The sequence below is a fragment of the Sarcophilus harrisii genome, chromosome 3 (genome assembly GCF_902635505.1).
Source record: "Sarcophilus harrisii chromosome 3, mSarHar1.11, whole genome shotgun sequence".
Classification (NCBI taxonomy): domain Eukaryota; kingdom Metazoa; phylum Chordata; class Mammalia; order Dasyuromorphia; family Dasyuridae; genus Sarcophilus; species Sarcophilus harrisii.
Genome location: NC_045428.1, coordinates 343,075,791 through 343,092,288, shown reverse-complemented (window position 1 = coordinate 343,092,288; position 16,498 = coordinate 343,075,791). Strand labels below are relative to the sequence as shown.

Sequence of the window (16,498 nt, the reverse complement as noted above, 5' to 3'; positions counted from 1 at the left end):
TGTCTTAATTTAGTGAAGATATTTGCTCCTTGTAATGTGCTATGCCTGCTATATTGTCAAGGCTAAAGGTTTAGTCTAGTTGATTTCCAGAAATCTCTTCATTAAAAAAGTCTGGCATTTTTGTTTATTATTTCAATATACTTCACCATTCTGGACTTAATATTTTTCTTTTTTTTTAACTAATCATTCCAATCTCCATTTTTGAGGTTCTTCTTATGTACTTTAATATTTTATCTCTTTCCAACTTTTTTTTTTTTGCCTGGTTTATTCTACCTATCCCAATCATGCTGATATTTCTTGTACCTGGACCTCTGGGCCCAGCATAATTTCTTCCTACTTATCGACTCTTCAATCTTCCCTCTTTTACAATCCTTATCCTGAACATAGTTTTCCCAGGATTTTTTGTATCAATATATTATTTATGCAATAGTAATTGAATCTAGAAGATGATGAAATATAAAAGATTAAATGAAAGAATTTTGCTGCAGAATCATACAAGGACAAGGATCTTTAACTTGAGAACTGTCTTCACTGTTTTAATGGATGACTTCATGACTTTAATAGTTTTCAGCCCCTTAGAGGTGGGAAGGAATTTTTATTCTACCAAGAGCCATAGACATATCATACTAAGTTTAATAATTAAAATGATCTTGCCTAATAGAGTATTTGATTGGATCAGTAGATGAAATGACTACTTTAGCTTCATTCTAATCCATCAGGATATATTTACATGTTAAATATATACAAATTACATGCATTTGGGGGAAGAAAGGAGTAACAGAAGTAGAAGTAAAAAGTTTCACTTGATCTGAGTTTTGAAGAAAACTATAGAGGTGAGAAGGGAATCATTTCTAGCCATAGGAGAAGATCTCCTCTCATAATTTGGCATCATGTACAAAGAATGAGAATGTCATGATCTCTCAAAATCTCACTTTCCTAATCTGGAAAATGAAACTGAATTAGATAATGTCCAAGTTCATGTTAGACTCTAAAACTCTGTGATTCTTTAGCTAAGAAATCATGTAATGTTATAGTACGTCTGGTCTAGTCCTTGTTACAAACTGACTGTAAGACCTTGCAAAAATTAATTAAAGTTTGTTTGTTTGAACTTCCTTACTTATAAAATGGGAATTGTAAAAAAAGGCTCACTTTTCTATCTTACAAGGTTGTTATGAAAATCAAATGAGATAATTTATGCTAAACAAAATGTAAGAAACATTTTCATTTTTGTGTTTATATTGAATATGGTAGGTAGCAGATGCTTGAAAAAGGCTAAGTGTTTCTTGGCATTTTTTTTCTTATTATGACCTTGACACATATGAACAAAGATATACATTTTCACATAAAAAAACTGAAAATGAGGATTAAATATTAAATACTACCACTACTTACTTGTCAATACCCTTTTCTAAGATTCCTTTGAATTTTTTCTGTGTAATTTTTTTCTTTTGCTTTTCACCCTCTTTCTCTCCTTCCTTCTTTCGTTCCTTTTTTCCTTCCTTACTCCATCCCTCCATTCTCTCACCCTTCTCTCTCCCTCCTTCCCTCTCCCTCCCTTCCTTTCTCTTTCTCTCTCTCTCTCTCACTCACTCTTTCTTTCTCCCCTTCCACTCATTCATTCTCTCTTCTGTATTAATTTGCATTATGCCCTATGACTCTTTATTGAAAAAAAGTCCTTCCTTATAAGAAATAAGCATAATCAAATTTTAAAAATCATATAGTTAACATGTCTGATAATATATATCTAATCCTCCACGTATCATTTTCTCTCTGTTAAAAATTTGAAAACATACTTCACCATCAATTCTCTGGATTCCTGATTGGTCATTGTTTTTACCAGATTTCCTAAGTCTTTCAAAGTTGTTCTCCCTTTACAATATTGTAGATATTGTATAAATTGTTTTTCTTTTTTGTTTTTGCTTTTGCTCACTTCACTCTGCATTAATCCATTCAAATCTCAGCGTTCCCTTAATGCACCCTGAACTTTAATAGTCTGCTATATTAATCCACCACTTCCCAAATAATGGGTATATATCTATCATTTTCTAATTCTTTATTTACTGAAGTACAGCTATAAATATTTTTATACATATAAGTTCTTTTCCTTTATCTTTAACTTTGGCAAAAATATCTCGTATGCAGTTTATTGACTTTTGGAGGAATTTTAAACCTATTTTTAGATTGGTTTGACTAATTCATAACTTCATCAGTAGTACATTATTGGGACTGTCCTCCCATAGTCCTTCCAAAATTTTCTATTTTTTCTTTTTTTTTCTAACATGAAGGGCATCAGGTGAAATATCATTTATTTATATTCTCATATTTTTTGTCATTTGGAATATTTTTCACATGGTTCTTAAAAATTTGAAAGTTTTTCTTGAGAATTGCCTGTTTAGATCCTTTGATTTGTTGAAACTGGCTCTTCTTTATTTTTTGATTTTTTTTCTGTTAATTATTTAAATCATATATTTTTCTCCTAATTCTAATTGTATGGATATTTGCAAATAGAAATTTTAAATTGTCTACAAAGTTATTTAATTGTTTATGGATCTTGAATATTTAATGTTTCCTTGATTAACTTTTTTGTTTTTCAACAAGTACCATATAATTTTGATGGTTATTACTTTGTAATATAGGTTGAGATTTGGTGCTGCTAAAACCTTTTTTCCACTTAATTTTTTTTCACTTGAGATTTCACCTTATTTTCTTCTAGATGTATTTTTTTGATATTATTATTGTCCCATAAAGTAATTTCTTTACTGGAATTGGTCTAATTGGTGTGATTCTAAACAAATTAATTTAGGTAATACCATTTTTAGAATACTGGCCTAGCACATCATGAGCAATTTATCTCTCCTATTCATCTTTTTTTAAAAGTGTTTTATAGTTGCACACTATTTAACTATATAGATTCTGTTTATGTCTTATAAGTTTAATTCCCAGGTTTGTGCAACCTTTCATTTAAAAATGAATTTTTAATCATTTAATTTTTAATTTATGGAATAAAAATAATTTCTGTAACACAATAAAAATGAATGCTCGTAAAACTGCAAACCTGTTATGTAGAAGTTGATATTTCTTTTAAAAATATAATAAATTTACCAAGTAAATTTCTTTTTTTCTTTTTTCTCTCCCTCATCCTGAAATGGTTTCTCTTATTTTTGAATAAATTTTCTTTTTCTACCTTTTCCTATTGAGTTGTGTTGATGATTTTTTAAAGCTATTATATTGATCTGCATTGAATTGCATGATTTTTAGTAAGTAACTTAATCTCTATGGGACTTGAGAAAATAACATAAGACTTATTTACCAAATCAGAAGGCCTTGGAGTTCCTCGAAGTAATGCAAATATAGATTATTTATATATTATCATTATATATTTTATATGTACTGAATTTTTCAATTTTTTTTTCTGTTGGTTTTTTGTTTTGTTTTATTTTGTTTTGTTGGCTAAGTAATATACCTGCTACTCAAAACACACTGTATTTTCTGATCCAAGCAATTCATTTTCCCCCACAGCAAGTAACATGACAGAGGAGAGATACAGATACTCATTCCTCATTTTGTTTCCCTTTTAATCACCAGTCACCTTTTTAATCACTTAAAACAGGGAAGGGTTTAACAAACATAATTAAGAGAAAAATGCAGTCATCATTGGGAGAGAAGGTGAGAGAACATGTTGCTATTTTAAATCAGAACAAGTCTTGATCCAGATAAATTACTCCTTACAATATTGATAGACATTGATGTAATAGAAGAACCATACCAGTAATCTTTGAGAAATCATCCAATTTCAAAAGTATGGCAGAAAACTGGTGATTTAACAAATGTAACAGTTTTGAAAAAGGGGGGGGGGATTGAACTTTATAAACTACACAGCATGAAATTTGGTGTAGATTTCTATGGGGAAAATTGATAGAATGGGTTGTTACATAGATGGTCTTGAGCACTTAGAAGACTTAATAGATGCTAATACAGATTCATTAAGAACTCATGCTAAAGTAAATTGATTTCCATTTTCTGATAGAGTTGCTTGATTTGCAGTTCAGAGGAATATCCAAACCACAGTGTATCTGGCTTTTAGCAAGACATTTGGTAAAGACTAGCATGTTATCCTTGAAGATAACATTGAGTAACGTGGGGCTGGAGACAATATTGCGATTTCTTGTCTGGTTAAATGGTACCTAGATAATATAGAAAAACAAATTTTAGGTCAATATTAGAAAGCAATTTGCAACAACTATTGAGGTTCAAAAATGAAATATGCTGCTTTTAAGAGTGGTGAACTCCCTTACCACTACACACCTGTCATATTGACTAGAATGACAGGGAAAGATAATGCAGAATGTTGGAGGGGATGTGGGAAAACAGGGACACTAATACACTGTTGGTGGACTTGTGAATACATCCAGCCATTCTGGAGAGCAATTTGGAACTATGCTTAAAAGGTTATCAAACTGTGCATACCCTTTGATTCAGCAGTGTTACTACTGGGCTTATACCCCAAGGAGATACTAAAGAAGGGAAAGGGACCTGTATGTGCCAAAATGTTTGTGGCAGCCCTGTTTGTAGTGGCTAGAAACTGCAAAATGAATGGATGCCCATCAATTGGAGAATGGTTGGGTAAACTGTGGTATATGAATGTTATGGAATATTATTGTTCTGTAAGAAATGACCAGCAGGATGAATACAGAGAGACTTGGAGAGACATGAACTGATTTTAAATGAAATGAGCAGAACCAGGAGATCATTATATACTTCAACAATGATACTGTATGAAGATGTATTCTGATGGAAGTGGATTTCTTCGACAAAGAGATCTAACTCAGTTTCAATTGATCAATAATGGACAGAAGCAGTTACACCCAAAGAAAGAACACTGGGAAATGAATGTAAACTGTTTGCATTTTTGTTTTTCTTCCTGGGTTATTTTTACCTTCTGAATCCAATTCTTCCTGTGCAACAACAGAACTGTTCAGTTCTGCACACATATAATGTATCTAGGATATATTGTGACATATTTAACATGTATAGGACTGCTTGCCATCTGGGGGAGAGCATGGAGGGAGGGAGGGGAATAGTTGGAACAGAAGTGAATGCAAGGGATAATGTAAAAAATTACCCTGGCATGGGCTCTGTCAATAAAAAGTTATAATTATGAAAAAAAAGAAAAAAAAGAGTGGTGAACTCTTTAGTAGAAGAGTCTAAATAGTAGAGAAATTAGTAATTAGAATTAATTCTAATTAATTTCTAATTAATTAGTAGACGTGTCTAAATAGAAAAAGGGTTCTTAACCTTATTTGGGTCATGGTATTCTCTGGCAGTTTGAAGAAGTTAAAGGACTCCATCTCAGAATGATGGTTTTAAATGAATGAAATAAAACACATTGAATTACAAGAGAAGATTAAAAGAAAATAAGTTTCTGGACCCCAGGTTAAGAACTCTTAACAAGTACAGCCTAGAGGATCATTCATTAGATATATTGTAAAAGGTGTTCCTGCATTGCAGGGTGGCAGGGAGAAGATTAGACTGATCCAATTCACTTCAATAGCCTACAAATTCCTTATAAGGCTAATGAAAACACTCATTGCCTTTGTCTATGAAGATGAATCAGGCCTCCTTCTAACTCCTACTTTTCCAGTTATATCTTTATTTCTAAATACTAAAATTCATTCCAATAATGCTGAGAGACAGAGATAGAGAAAGAGACTGAGAGAAGATGAGAAGAAAAGAGAGGAAAAGAAGGGAGGGAAGAGGGGGAGAGGAGAGGAAATGGCATTTGGGCTAGGGAAGTGGGAGATTAACTTATTTTTTGCACTGGGCAACAAAGTCATTATGTGTCTGTGGCAGAACTGACCCCAAATATCCCTAAATCTATGGCTGTCCCTCTTCATTGTACTTCTCTGCCTTATTGCCTAATATATGCTAGGAAATGGTAAAGACAGATTTCAAAATACACTTTAACTTCATATTTACTTTCATAATAAAATACTACCTTGCTTCCACAACATCTTATATTTACTTATTTATGATTTATTTATAATCATAATGTCATTCAAGGTAAAGTTATTTAAAATTATCATTGATCATATCCATCAGTTAAATGTGTTTGTGTTATCCTTTATAATCTGTAATATTAATGGTTTACAATTCACATTCAGTAATTCAAGTGGACAAATCATCACTTATGCAAAATAACATATTTAAAGAAGAAGATACATAGAGAAGAGGAAACAAAAGTTGCTCATCATTAGAATGAACAAGCTCTTTTAGATGAGTGTGGCCAGAAATGTTCTAGCAAATATCTGACAACCAGTTCAACAAATAAAAAAAATTAAATGTGTAAAGTGCTTTTAAGTTTAATTTGCATTTTAAAGCATCCTTTATCACTTTCCTAAGTCTAAATAATCATCAAAAGTAAGTCAAATCCTGATTAACATCATTTGCTGATATCCAAGGTATAAATAATTGAACTGAAATTTTAAAATTTAAAATTTGAACAAAACATAATTGGCCTTCCAGATTGTTATAGGTCTGGATTATGCTCAATTTCAAACGATATGAATGTTGTATGTTGTGCTATATTGCAAGTGTAAATGACTGATAATTTGGTACCATGTAAACTCCAGATGAATTGACTTATGTTGCATATTCTTATATGTATATGTTATTTTCTACAGAAAGGCAAAGATGTCCTTTTTTGACTTTTGAATTCTCCCTCACTTCTACCAAGAAGAGTACCTGATACACAGTAAATGCTTGATAAATGTATGCTGATTAATTATGCTTCAACCACTATAAAACTCAAGTGATTGTGAAAAAGAATCTTTCCTCTTTCTTTTGTACTGAATCCTGGTCTTTGAAGGTCTTCAATAATCTCAGCTTTAAGATCAGGTGGAGCAGTTTTGCTGAAGTGACAGGTTTCTGTTAAAAAGTCGAGAAGTAACTCTCCATTTTCATTGCCTTCAACAAAACAATCTGATATATCCATTGTAGACAGGAGGTCAAAACATTCATATTTAATTTTCAAAGTATCCAGTATTTGAGCGATGTCAGAAGATGACACATAGAGGCAGAGATCATTTTGGGGTAAGCGGGATCCATATTTTTTCCATAGTTTGTTCCAACCACTAATTTCTGTCATAGAGAGAAAAAAAAAAGTTTAAACATTGGATTACTTTGATAATGCAAATGGACCACAAGGAAAGGTGACCTCTTTTACCTTATACAGAACTTTCCCAGGGTATTAAATATTGTGGCAATAACAGATTAGTTTGACTTGTCATTTAACTGCTTCATGATATAGATGTGAGAACCTGGGAGATGTAGTGACTAGAAAATCAACTTTTGGAGTTGAAAAGATCTGGTTTTAATTCTTGCTTTTGATAAATATTGGTTGTGTCCCCCTGGGAAAATCATTTAACTTCTTAGAGCCCTGGAAAACTCACAAAGATACAAAATAGTAGGGAGGATTGTTTTATCAGAGGATCCCTATATAGATCTTGTTGGGGGGGGAAGTATAAATACCCTTGGTTTTCCCGACTAAATTATAACCCGCTTCATGAGGGATCATATCTCTAAATTCTCCATAGTACTTATTCCAGTATCACTGAACACACAGAAAAAAATCAGTGCATAATGAATTATTTGGATTGTTCATATACATATACATGTACATACATACACATACATACATCTCTGCATATATAGATATCTGTGTATATATTACACATTATATGTATGTACATATATGTATGTGTGTGTGTGTTGTTGTTGTTGTTGCTGCTGCTATTCAGTTGTTTCAGTTGTGTCTGATTCTTCATACCCCCATTTGGAGTTTTCTTGGCAAAGGTAGTAGAATGATTTCCTGTTTCCTTCTCCAGCTTATTGTACAGATGAGGAAACTGAGGCAAACAGGATTCTACACACACACAAATATATATATATATATATATATACATTTACATAATATATACACACAGAGATATACAGACACACATACATAATATACATACATACATATGCACACATAGAAAATACACATATATACATATACAGACACACATATACATATACACAGACACGCACATATAATACACACATATACAGACACATATACACATACATGATATACATATATCTATACATATCTATATATTTGTACAGTAACACATTTACACATATGCATAATATATACACACAAACAATAACATATACACACATATAGACACACATGTATACACACATACAAAACACACACATATACATATACATACATAATATGCATACATATAGATATGCAGGCACACAATATACACTACATAATACATGCATATATGCCTATACACATGCACACCATATACACATAAATATACCCACATACATAATATATACACATATACACACATGTATACACACATATAATATATATATATATATATACACACATATAGATACAGACACATATACACATACATATATAGACACAGACACATATACATACGCATTCACATACAAATATAAACGCACATACATATATAATATACACACATATATAACATGCATGCATGTATGCTGACATATCCACATATGCACATATAGGTATACAGGCACAATATGCATATACACACATAGCTATACATACATACATACACACATATAACACACATAACATGCATACATGTATGCAGACATGTACATATAGGTATACAGACACACATATATACATATATAGCTATATATACCCACATATAGACACACAGACACATATATACATATGCACACATATAAAATATATACACACATACAGATACATACATATATGATATTCACACATATAGATATACTGACACACATATACACATGCATACTATACACACATACAAAATATATACACACGTGTATGCAGTCATATACACACATCAATGCACATATAGTGATACAGACATAATCATATACACATATAATAAATACACACATATCTATGTTATACACATATACATAATATAGACACATATATATACAGACACATGCACACACATATACACATATGCACACATACAAAACATAAACACACATGTATACAGACCCACACATATAGATATACAAACACCCATATAGATACACATATACATGTCACATATACACATATATGCAGACACATACACAGATAATGCACATATAGCTACATAGACACACATGTGCATATATATGCATAACATATATATGTATGTATATATATATGCATACATATATATATATATATACACACACACATAGACATATACTCACATATAAACATACAAATGCACACATAAACATATATGTGGGTGTGGGTGTGGGTATGTTATCCAAAATGTAGCAGCCTAACACTTCATCTTTTAGGTCAAATGAAAGTGACAGCATGTGGCAAAATTTAGAATAGAATTTTTGATTTGAAAATTCTTTGAGAAGCCCTACTATTCCTTTAGAACCTTGTTCCCTGTTTTTACAGCAAATGTCAAAGTTCAACTACATAAATGAGTGAAAGCAAATGAGACAGAATCCACTTTATTTTCTTCAAGTCAGGATCCTTAAAGGTTATCTATTCAGTATAGTATTTAGAGCCCAGGGCCTGGAGGCAGGAAGATAGAAGTTCTGGCATTTGCTAGCAGTGTGTGCGACCATAGGTATATCACTTCACCTTTGTCTGCCTACCTAAGTTTCCTTATGTGTAAAATGGGGATGATTAATAGCATTTATCTAACAGAGATGTTATAAGAATCAAATGACCTAATAATAAGGTATTTAGCACAGTGCCTACTCATACTAAGCATTAGGTAAGTATTTGCTATTATCTGACCCAAAACTCCATGTTATATAACTGAGGAAACAGTCCTAGAGAGGTCACTGGCTGAAGATGATAAGGCAAGTTAGTAAAACCAGGAGTACTGCCCATGTCTCCCTAACTTGAGTTAGGTTATTCTCCTTGCCTCACTGTTAAATCTGCTCTAGTCTTCATTTTATTCAAGCAATATAATATTCAAATTTTTATAACAATAAATCAGAAAATCTTAAATAAGCTTCTGCTCTGGGCAATGTGCTGTAACGGAAACAGTAATACAACACATGCTCTAGTCCATGGCTTCTTAAACTTTTTCCCACTCATGACCCCTTTTAGCCCGAGAAATTTTACATTAGCCCAGGTATATAGGCATAGAAAACAGACATATAAATCAAACATTTATTGATAATAAATTATAATTTCATGACCCATACATTTAGCTAACTTAAAATAAGCCAAAAAAGTGAAAACAACATTTATTTTAATACATTAAGGTTTGCAAAGTAATTTGGATGCATTAACTTGGTATAGTTCAGGAAGGGTGAGGATAACCAATTAATTCAATTTAACAGATTCTTATTAAGCCCTTACTATATGTAAGGCACTGCTTTGGGAAAGCAATAGGGTTACAAAGATAATATGAAACAATTTGTGTCTTCAGAGAGCTTATAGTTTAGTGGAAAAAGAGATGTACATAGTCATTGAAAGAGTTAAGTGGTGGCAATATGATTGGCAGTTTGAAAACATGGGTACAAAGTCTACTTGCCACTTGCATGACCTTAGTTAGGTCTCTTAATATTTCTCATCTGTGAAGTTTGAAGGTTGGACTGGCTGACCTCTAAAGTTCTTATAGCTTTTCAGAATAAGTGTAAAGGAGGGGTTCAGGTAAAAGGAAGGGGGATGTTCTTTTGCATCTTTGTAGCCAAAAAACTCAATTTGGACTTGGAAGAAGGGGAGAGATTTTGATAAGTTAAGGAGAAAGATGTCCATTTCAGGCAACAGAGAATGCTGTGAACAAAGAAGTTTAGAAAAGAGAGGACTAATGGGGACAGAAAGTTGGTTGAAATACTTAGTTCTCAAAGAGAAGGTGCATGAGTTAAGGCTGCAAAGAATTTTGAGTCAAATCTTTTAGGTCCTCAGTCTCTAGGATGACAATGGGAAAGATACTATAAGACATTTTGTGTTTAATTGTTTAATTTCCAAATTAAATGACACAGCACTGAATTCCAAGGAAGAAAAGACTGTTTCATGATGATTAAGACTGTGTGTGAAGAAGGGAGGAAGGGAGAAATCCTAAATTTAAAGGACAATATAGAAATATGACTGTCTTCAAAAACTTTTCATTCAATAGCTAGCTGTTTATCTTTCTGAATAGAAATCCATCTATAAACTAGATCTTATTGGAAAATAAATACTGCAGTGGTTAAAAAATAATCTTGGTGATAATTTTTCACCTGGAGGAAAATGAGAATTAAATACTAGTTATAGAAATGTTGCTGGTGTCAGTATTCTATGACTCACTACCACTTCTGAGATGAGCTGTATACACATTGCATATTCTCTGACTGATATGTTATTATAATTGCTGTCAGTGGGTGCAACTTTTACTTTTGTTTTCAACATGATTTATGCTGGATTCCCTTTTTCTTGCATTAAAAATAATACATTGTAATTTGCATATTTTCTCAGACAGCTAAAAGAGAAGAAAATTTTAGTCTTTTTTTCTACTGAACTTTTAGTTTACAGTATTTTACAATTTCAGAGTTGGAAGGGATTTAAGAAATTGTCCAGTGTGAATAGAAATCCCTTCTCTATAACATCTGTGAAAAATAGTCTAGTTGAAGAGCCTGGTGATTTGAGAAATTTATCAAAAGGGCTTTAAAAAGAAAATGGAGGTAGGGAAGAGAAACCTGACCACATACATGCACCATTTGTTCTCACAGAAAGTGGCAGATAAAGCACAGCAAAAAGAATGTAAGTAGAGAGGCAAAGTAATTTATAGGAGACACTACCAATAAGAGCAGTAACAAAACTCATAGCCTCATATGTCTCTACATAAATACACAGGTATGGGCAATAAAGAAAGTGAAATGCATGTCTTAATGCAAAGAGGAAAACTTGACCTTGTAGGGACTACTGAGACTTGGTAGGCTGTGCTTCATGACTGTAATATAGAAACAAAAGATATACCTTACTTAAGAAGACCAGATTAGATAAAAGAGGTGATAAAGTATAAACTCATACAGTCCACAAAGTAGACCATTGTGGAGAACTTGCGTCTGAGCATCAATGTAGGGAAAATATTAACAATATTGTAGTGGGAGTGCTCAAGACAGTTCAAAGGGGAAAATGGATGATTTCAGGAAAAAAAAAAGTCTATCATGGAAGTGAATTGTAATAATGATGGGAAACTTGAATAATATAAGTAAATATTGGAATGTTTTTAATAAAAACAAAGTGGCTAAAAGCCTTATTTGTTGTGAATATTATATTCTTTAAAGTAGAATAAGCAACAAAGGGAAGTTCCAGAACTTACTGCAACAAATAAGAACTATTTGCTGAGAAAGTTTGGGAAATGGGTGGATTTCAATGAGATCAGGTAAAGAAAATATAGCATTCGTAATTCCACATTCCACAAGGCAAGTTAGGTCAAGATGAATGGAATTGTTTCAAAAAAGAATGATTATGATAAAAACATGGGAATTGTAAAGAGAGATAAATTTGTATATTATAAGAATTCATTGACCAATTTACAGTCTTAAAATATTTACATAAAAGAAGGAAGCAAACACAAAGTGACTGAGGATGAAAAAAAAATCTATAGTATACTGGTCTGATAAGAATAGTGTCAAGACAATTCCAAAGCAATGAAAAATGTTATTCACTTTTAGAAAAAGAACTAATGGAGTCTGAATGGAAATCAAACCATACATTTTTCACTCTAATCTTTTCATGCCTTTTTTGTCTATGTTTTCTTTTTACAACATAACTAATATGTAAATATGTTTTGCATGAATGCACATTTATATCACATATAAAACTGCTTATTGTCTCAGGGATGGGGTGGTGACAAGAAAAGAAGATAGAGAATCTGGAACTCATTTTTTAAAAAAAGAATGTTAAAATTGTTTTTACATGTAATGTAGAAAAATAAAACATTATTCATAAAAATAGTATATCAAGAGCATTGAATGCATAATGAACCAACAATGAATGTGAAAACAGGAAAAAATATATAGGCATAGGACCTATTTCATAGGTCTATGAAATGCTAAGGTTAATTTTTAGGTTAGAAGAGAGAGTATCAGAGAGGAGGCACAAGAAGTCCACTTTTGCTTCTGTGTTTTTTGACATGAATAATCTTTGAATTGGTAATGACAGAAAACCATAAAAAATATTTAGAAAGGAATTGAAAAACAGTATAAATAAGGAAATGACCTGAGATCACTCAGCTCCTGTTGATGAATCCAAGTCAACTGGCCCAAACAATCTACATTCCAGGGTTCATAGATATTGTCACTAAATTCCTCCCAATGACTTTAGAAAAGCAGGGGAGAACAGTAGAGATGTCTCAGAACAGCAGAAATGCTATTGAGGTGTTTTCAAAAAAGAAAGGCAGGTGAATTCTTCAGTTTATAGTACAATTAATTGCACTTTAGTTTCTGACAAAATCCTAGGATGTGTTGTTGATAAAGTGACTTGTGATCAGCTAGAAGGGGAATCAATGAGCATTAAGAACTAGAATGGTTTCATCAAAATAGGTCATACCATCCATTTCTGATTATTATCATTATTATTAGCAGAATGAATTGAAGTTGGATCATATTGGTTCTTAAGAACAAATTGTTAAATTTTCAGCATGAGGATTTGCACCTTAGGAATCAGCAAACACTACAAATAATGGCCTTATTTATAGTTTTATTCCTTTTTTAGACTTAACAACCTAATTGAGAAAATGTTATTAATGCAGCTTAAAAGTAAAAATGTGTCATGTATGTATTTTATCTATATCGTATTCACAACAAATGTGTCCATCTTTAATATTTTTCCAGCATATTTTATTATTTGTATTAGAATCACAGTATATAGCTAGATTTCTGAAAAGTACTAAACATATGATATTCTCATGGATGGATAAGACATAGTAGTGTGGGCTGGGTAATAGTATATAGATGATTCAGAATGGGTTGAATAACAGAAACAAGAACTGTAATAAATGGATTGATGTCAATCTGGAAGCAATTCTCTGTTAGAGTGCCTTAGGGACTTGTCCTCAGCCCAATATACTTTTATCAATCAGTGCATCAATCCAGCAAAAAACATTAAGTGCTTATTCTGTGACTGCTACTGGGGTATGTTCAAATTAAAGAAAAGACTGCAAATACATTTCATTTGTAGCTGATACAAAGCAGACAGGACTAACTAATATTTTGGATGAGAAAGCTTAATTTAACAATAAACCAAATCCAATCATATGATGTGGAACAAGGATCAATGTGAAATCTCATATATAGGCTGAAAAATAGATTAGACAAGTACAGGATGAGAAAAGAAAGACTGGGGGAATATTTGTGCAAAAAAAAAAAAACTGATCTTTTTTTTAAAAAAATTGTCTCACTTTTAAAATCTTTAACTGTTTCCCTTTCTCCTTCCATACCACATACTAGAGTAGGCCAATATTTTAACACAGATTTACAGATAAATATAAAATCATAATACATAGTTTTATTTATCAGTTTTTTCTGTGGGAGTATATGGCCTTTTCCTTCAAAAATCCTTTGTTTTAATTATAGTGCTCAGAATAATTTGTTTATTCCCAATTATTCTTCAAACAATATTGCTGCTACTGTATATAACTCTTGATTCTGCTCATTTCCCTTTTCATTACTTAATGAAAAATTTTTCCATGTTTTCTTAAAGTTAATCAGGTCATCAATTCTTACAACCCAGGTATATTCTTTCACAATCATATACTACAACTTGTTTAGCCATTCTCCAATTGATTGGCATTTTCCAGTTTTTTGCTACCACAAATAGAGCTGCAATAATTACTCTTGATTGCATAGGTTCTTTTCCTTTTTCTATAATCACCTTCAGTAACAGATTTAATAGTGGTATTGCTGGTTCAAAGGGTATACATGGTTCTATAACAACTCTTTCTGCATAATTCCAGATTCTCTCCAAATGGTTGAATCAATTCACAATTCCACCAACAATGTATTAATTTGTCATTGCCTCCTTCTATCATTACATTATTTTACTGGAATGAGATGAAATCTCAATTCTGTTTAAATTTTTATTTCTCTACTCAATAATGATTTAAGAAAATTTTCATATGACCATATAGTTTTGATTTTTTTCATAGAAAAACTAACTTCATATAATTTGATCATTTATCAATTAAGGAATTACTTATAAGCTAATAAATTTGAGAAGTTCTCTATATATTTGAGATATGAGACCGCTATCCAAGAAACTGTCTATAAATTCCTTCCCTCCCCCCCAATTTTCTGCTTTCTTTCTGATCTTGGCCCCTTTTATTTGTATAAAAATTAAATTCAATGTAATCAAAATTATTCATTTTATATCTTGCAATGATGTCTGTCTTCTGTTTATTCATAAATTCTTCTCCTATCCAGAAGAATGAGATTTCTTAAACTTTTTCCATTTGTAATCTTTTTTCATGAGAATTTTTTTACACTATCCTGGGCATATAGGCTTATAAAAAGACATACAAGTGAAATATTTACTCAATAAAATATAATCATATGCAATATAATATAATGATAATTTTGCACTCCCTTTCAGTTATGAGATTTTATATGGGGTTGTGACATATGGTTTAGGAAGCTGGACAATAAGCAATGTTTTCCATGTTCTAGTTTTCTTCTTATATCTTCCTACAAATCTATGTCATGTATGCATTTTGATGTTATTTTTGTAAATGGGGCAAGATATTTATCCATACCAAATTTCAAACATGCTGCTTTCTAGTTTTCCCAATTATTTTGCCAAATAGTATATTCTTATCTAAAAACCTTAAATCTTTACTTTATCAAACACAAGGTCACTATAATCATTTACCACTATTTATTGTGCATCTCCTCTGTTCCACTGATTCACCTTTTTATTTCTTAATCAGTATAAAATAATTTTGATAATTACTGTCTTATCTAAAAAGTAGTTTAAGATCTAGTACTGCTAAACCTCATTCCTTTTTTTTTCATTAATTCCCTTGACATTGTTGACCTTTTGCTCTTCCAAATGAGTTTTTTTTTTTTTTTTTGGTTCAATAAAATATTTTTGGCAATTTAATTGGAATGAAATTGTATAAGTAGATTAGACAGAATTGCCATTTTTGTCATATTGGTAATACTCATCCTTGATAATTAATATTTCTTCAATTATATAAATCTGACATTGAATTTATGAAAAAAAGTGTTTTATAATTATGTTCATGTTCCAGGGTTTGTCTTGGCAGATTTAGTTCCAGTTATTTTACAGAATCTATAGTTATTTTAAATAGGGGACTTCTCACTATTTCTTTTTGTAGGATTTTATTGATGATATGCAGAAATACTGATGATTTGGTGATTTTCTTTTCTATGCAGCTAATTTACTAAAATTATTAATTGTTTTAACTAACTTTTTAGTTAAATATCTAGGTTTTCCACA

General features: G+C 31.4%; 1 protein-coding gene across 1 annotated transcript in view; it reads right to left on the bottom strand.

Annotated features, from left to right (window-relative positions):
* Window positions 1-5,954: 5,954 nt before the first annotated feature.
* HNMT (histamine N-methyltransferase) overlaps window positions 5,955-16,498 on the bottom strand; it is a 52,579-nt gene continuing 42,035 nt past the window's right edge. The window contains exon 6 of the mRNA XM_031960026.1: window positions 5,955-7,137. Coding sequence (XP_031815886.1) covers window positions 6,782-7,137 — 356 coding nt within the window. The 3' untranslated portion in view covers window positions 5,955-6,781. The remainder of the gene's footprint in view (window positions 7,138-16,498) is intronic.